The 5415-nt window shown below is 44.8% G+C and overlaps 1 protein-coding gene across 2 annotated transcripts in view; it reads right to left on the bottom strand.

The window, feature by feature from the left end:
* Positions 1 to 5322, bottom strand: part of si:dkeyp-72e1.9 (syntaxin-binding protein 4) — a 127167-nt gene extending 121845 nt beyond the window's left edge. The window contains exons 1-2 of one of the 2 annotated variants that reach the window (XM_032536884.1): positions 4915 to 5321; positions 3393 to 3517 (exon numbers count right to left, since the gene is read on the bottom strand). In XM_032536884.1, coding sequence (XP_032392775.1) covers positions 3393 to 3415 — 23 coding nt within the window. In that variant the 5' untranslated portion in view covers positions 3416 to 3517; positions 4915 to 5321. Of the gene's footprint in view, positions 1 to 3392; positions 3518 to 4914 lie in introns of both variants that reach the window. The other variant, XM_032536882.1, reaches the window with a different exon arrangement.
* Positions 5323 to 5415: the final 93 nt, after the last annotated feature.

Genomic DNA, 5415 nt, shown 5'->3' with positions numbered 1-5415 from the left:
GCATTCTATTCTATGGAGAGGCTGTGTGTGTGTGTGTGTGTCGTGTGTGTGGGTGTTGTGTGGTGTGTGTTGTGTGTGTGGTGTGTGTGTGGGTGTGTGTGTGTGTACTTTGCAATACGCATGCTCTCTCTGTACATTGCTGACAGAGTAGCGCAAAAACCACAATGGTGGAAAGCTGCACAACGAGTGATTCCAGCTCAATATTTGCATTGTAGAAAATCCTTGCCTTGTCTGTTTAGTGAAGAAGTTACATTAGGAAGAAAGAAAATGCTGACGTTAGCACATTTTCTGCCTCCGTAGCAGGCCTGAGGTTCATTATTCATATGTTAGACGCTACGTTATACTATCATCGCTGATGCAAACCGTTCTTCAAGGAACATTGTGCTGAATTCGTTTGGGCGTCGGGCTTTTACGCTCCCTGAGAAGTTCTTGCAGTCGTCTCTAACGTTGCGGGGGAAGTTCGTGGAGTTTCATACTCCTGCCAGTATTGGCTCAGGGAGGAGGAGGGCGCAGTGATAATCTAAACGGCCAGAGGCAGGCACAGCTCAATCGAAACATGATTGTGGTTTTGAACGACTTTACACCTTAAAGGTTCATATGTCATTTTCAGGTTAATTATTGTAATTTATGTGAAGGTTTTGATATCAGGAAGGTTACCTGGTTTTTATATTTTATAAAAAATATATTGTTGTACCTGCACATGTTGCTGCAGATCCTCATTTCACCTGGTGTGTTGAGCTTCTCTGTGAGACCTCTCACATCTCACGTGCACATGCTCAGTACCTACAGCAGAGACTCTGCGTAGAAGCGATGAGTCTACGTCCTGGAGACTACAGAAGCCGACAGAGTATGAGGGCATGCATACCTAGGTAGGATTAGCCAGTCAGAGCAGAGTCATAGGGTCCTGACAGTACCTAGGTAAGGACTACTAGCCAGGCAGAGCAGGAGTATGAACAGAGGCTCTGACAGTACCTAGGTAAGGATCTAATGCAGTCATGAAGTAGCATAGTAGAGGCAGCGCTTCCTGATACCTTAGGCTGGACTACAGCCGTCAGACACTGCAATATACCGCCCTTGACAGTCCTCGGTAAGGACTCATCTACCAGCAGATGCAGAGTAGGAGGCCCTGACGCTACCTGTGTACGGACTACTAGCCAGTCAGAAGCAGCAGATGAGGGCCCTTGCAGTACCTAGGTTATAAGAACTACTACTAGCCAGTAGACAGCAGAGTATGAGGGCCCTTGACAGTACACTAGTAAAGGACTACTAGCCAGCAGAAGCAGAGGTATGAGGGGTGAAGTACCTAGGTGGTAAGGACTACTAGCCAGTCAGAAGAGCAGAGTTATGAGGGCACTGACAGTACCTAGGTACGGACTATAGCCAGTCAGAGCAGAGTATGAGGGCGCTGACAGTACACTAGGTAAGGACTACTAGCCAGTCAGCAGCGAGTATGGGGGCGGTGCCCTGACAGTTACACTAAGGTAAGGACTTCCAGACAAAGGCTATATACCAAGGTTGGTAAGACCAGTTAATGAAACCCAGAGTACTGGTAGGACGAGGCTAGTCTTATGACACCAATCATCAGTCAGGCGAAAAGAAGGAATATGTTTCCACTTGTAGGGGGAACCCCATGGGGACCACAGACCACCATTGCGGGAACACTGTAAACTGTAATGAACATTTACTGCGGCCTACCTACACCCAGGCTCCTTTGCGGATGTTCTTGCCAACCCCTTTCCTGTCTTCAACTACGGTATCTATCTAACAAAGGCCACACAAAAAGCCCAACAAGGATACCTGAAGGTTCTTTATAGACATTAGTGGTCCCTAAAATAAGTATCTGAGTCTTTTATTAGACCTTAATGGTCCTAATACTGTATCGGAAGTCTCTTTTATATAGACCTTAGTGGTCCCTAATACTGTTACTGAAGTCTCTTTATTATAGACCGTAGTGGTCCCTAATACTGTATCTGAAGTCTTTAGTATGACCCTTAGTGGTACCCTAATACTGGATCTGAAAGTCTCGTTTATATAGAAACCTTAGTGGTCCCTATACGGATGTGAAGTTCTGTTTAATAGGACCTTGTGGTCCCCTAAACTGTATACTGAAGTCTCTTTTATATAGACCTTAGTGGTCCCTAACGTATCTGAAGTCTCTTTATATAGGCCAGTGCGTCCCTGACTACTGTATCTGAAGTTCTTTTATATAGACTTAGTGGTCCCAATCTGATCTGAGTCTCTTGTATATAGACCATTAGTGGGCCTAATACTTGTATCTGAAGTCTCTTTTATAGGGGGCCTTAGTGGTCCTGATACATGTCTCTGAAGGTGGAGGCTGGGGGGGGTGGCTGACGAACTGCCACTGTTGCTCGTTTGAAAAGCCATGATGTCTCTCTCTCTCATGGGTGGGGGGGGCGGTGGAAAATCTCTGGGCGGTCAAAACGCGAAAGGGACTCTTTGAGGGGTGAGGTAACATTTTTCTTAGTGACCTCTAAGGAGAAAGGTTACAGATCGGCCCATCGGAGTTTTCATTTCAGTTTACACCTATCACCATTTCTAGCCACTGGGGGACCATAGGCAGGCTGGGGGGACTCATAATAATGTTAAAAAAACTCATAAAGTGAAATTTTCATGCCATGGGATCTTTGACTAATACTTATGAGTCGTTATGGTTTCATATACTGTCTAACTCCTACTGCAGCCAAACAAATTTTCAAAGTCTATTCAGCTATGGCTTTTAGTTTGAGATACACATAATGCAACTAAAGGGCAGGCATTTTAATTTTAACACACCGCATCAATACAAATAAAAATAAAAAAGTCAGGATGACGATGAATCATTTCCATGGCGCCCAGTCACTCCCCCTGCTTATCAGCATTCTGCCAACCCGAGTTACCGGAGTCACATCTACATATGTCAAATAGAGTCAACCAGCCTTGGATACAGACATTTCCGATTTTTGTTTAGGTATTATCAGAGTCATTTATGTTGCACAATTTAAGCCATTTAAAAAAAGTGTCAGTATGAATATATGATTGAGTTGCTAGAACAATACAAAAGAAACAGACCTGGGCTATATGTTGTAAATGGTAGAGACTTAAACCAGGCATTCCTCACAAAATGTTGATTTTGATCTACAAGTCACACATACTGCACGCATTCCACACATGACTCATTCTCCTGTTTTCTCAACATCGCTGAAGTACATCAAGTTCCTGTATAAGTGCAGGTTTGAGTTGTTTTCGACAATCCTTACAGCCTTTTTTTTCATGCAACCCTAACAAACAGACTCCTCTCCTGTCAGTTTCTCAGTAGATTATTAAGCATCCCCCCCCCCCCCCCCCCCCCCCCCCCCCCACACCGCTGCTCCTGCTGTGTCACACACACCTACCTGGTCTTAATGGTGGGGTTCATCCTGAGAGGAAACAGTCCCAGGTCTATGTCTTTGCAGTCAGGATTAAACTCTAGGGCTCCTGAGATGTAAATCAGAAAGTAGTCCCAGAGCTCGGGTAACTTCTGGGAGGAGAGAATCATGAGGGAAACTGTGGGGATGGTTCTTGAGGGACGAGAAGGCTGGTGAAAGGTGGGTGTTATCCGGAGAGAGGGGCACCCAGCAGTGTCCTATCAAGTCCCTTCAGCTTCCCTTTAAGCGCTCACCCAGCCCTGTCCACTCAGCACCTACTAGCTGAGTGACTCCTCCCCTCAGGACAGAACACAGGAACACAATGAACTCTCTCCAAAGTGCCCTACTTTCCCAATGCGGATCATACAAATTCCATCTGTATTTGCACATTTTGATTTGGAAAACCCACATCGTTTACCTGGGAGGGGGATGTCTCTGTTGCTTTTAGGCCTATAGATGCTAAATGTATTTCCTATTTGGCTCTAAGCACTGTGTCGTGTAGGACAATGCAATATCAATAGTGTCACAAAACATGAAATGCCCATGACAGGTGTATTAGCTATACACCTGTCATTGGCACTGCATGTTGCTTCATATTGTAAATGTCATTTTTTATAAATGCCACTGGAAGTAACCTTTAAGGGGTTTTATTCCATTCCTTAAATACTTCAATATATATACATATACATATAGATTACTGTTTACTATGAATTTGCTTGATGCTTAATGCACAGATGCTGCAATCACTAATAGTAAAAATAGAGATCAGTAAAGATTTTCTAAAAATTAATTATTTTCAGTTTGAAATAGCATATTTAACCCTCCTATTGTCCTCGGGTCAAATTTGACCCCTGTTGAAAAATATCTTTATCTGAAATATGGGTTTCTTTTTTTAAAAAAATGGATTGGATTCCAATACAACTGATCACTTTCATTCCTCTGATCTTAACTATTAGTCAAAATAATTCATAATTTCTGCTTTTTGAACTCTAATATTAGGTATGATTCTATATAAATGAGGGTTACTGACCATGAATTCCAAAAAAGTAGTGTAAGAAGTGGTGAGGTGGTGTTAGTGACTAAAATAAAGTCTGAAAAAGGGATGAAAATGTCAAGTTTTGTCCGTTTTAGACCCGGGAGGACAACGAGGGTTAGCCTTGTATCTTGAGTGCTAGGCTAGTCTGTATTTTGTAGTGCAAAACATGATTAAATTCCAATAAAGACAAAAGTTACAGGCTACACACATTGTTAGGCAACACTAAACTGTTAATTATGAATCATAATGGTCACTTGGTTAATTCGGCTACATTGGCGGGAAAAACGAGACTGTGTGTTGTTGGTTTGAGCCCCGTTAAAAGAACAGCGGTACCGCCTGAAGGGTCACAGGCAGGTTTGTAAGGGAACATAACTCGAAACTAATCCAAGTGGAGTTTTGTATCGCAGTGTCTCTTTCCCCGGGGTGCGGGGGGGTCGAGTTGAGCCAAAGTTGTGTGTGTCATTCGTCACGTACCAGTAAATGAGCGACAGTCCGTCGAACCGCTCGAGCTCTCTCCCCCGCTGTTTCAGCAGAGACATATTATCCGAATGTGGTCCAGGTGTTCAGCCCCCACGCTGCTGCCGCTTCTGCTGCCGCTCTGAGCCTCCACAGTAGAAAGTAGAATTGCCCCCCCCGGTCCCAGAACCGCATCACTCTGCCCGCGCTCCGACCCGTCCACCGCGCGCCTTCGCTGACTGCGTGGATGTGTCAGCATTCATCCCTCTTCAAATCAATGAGCCGGTAACGGGACGCTCTGTCCGCCCTCTTCTAATCTGACCGACACGTGGACTTATTCCTGCTGACTGTCCCTCTGTTGGACAACATTTCAGCGTGTGTCCCTGACCCACACGGTCCACAGTTCCAACCGACCCTGCCCGTAAACGTGGCCTACAGCAGGAGACAAGTGCTGGAGTCATTTACTTTAACCGTCCGTTGATTCCTGTGGATCAGCGCTGCTGCATTCAAGGTCCAATT

The sequence above is a fragment of the Etheostoma spectabile genome, chromosome 15 (genome assembly GCF_008692095.1).
Source record: "Etheostoma spectabile isolate EspeVRDwgs_2016 chromosome 15, UIUC_Espe_1.0, whole genome shotgun sequence".
NCBI lineage: Eukaryota > Metazoa > Chordata > Actinopteri > Perciformes > Percidae > Etheostoma > Etheostoma spectabile.
This window is presented reverse-complemented; position numbering and strand designations above follow the sequence as displayed.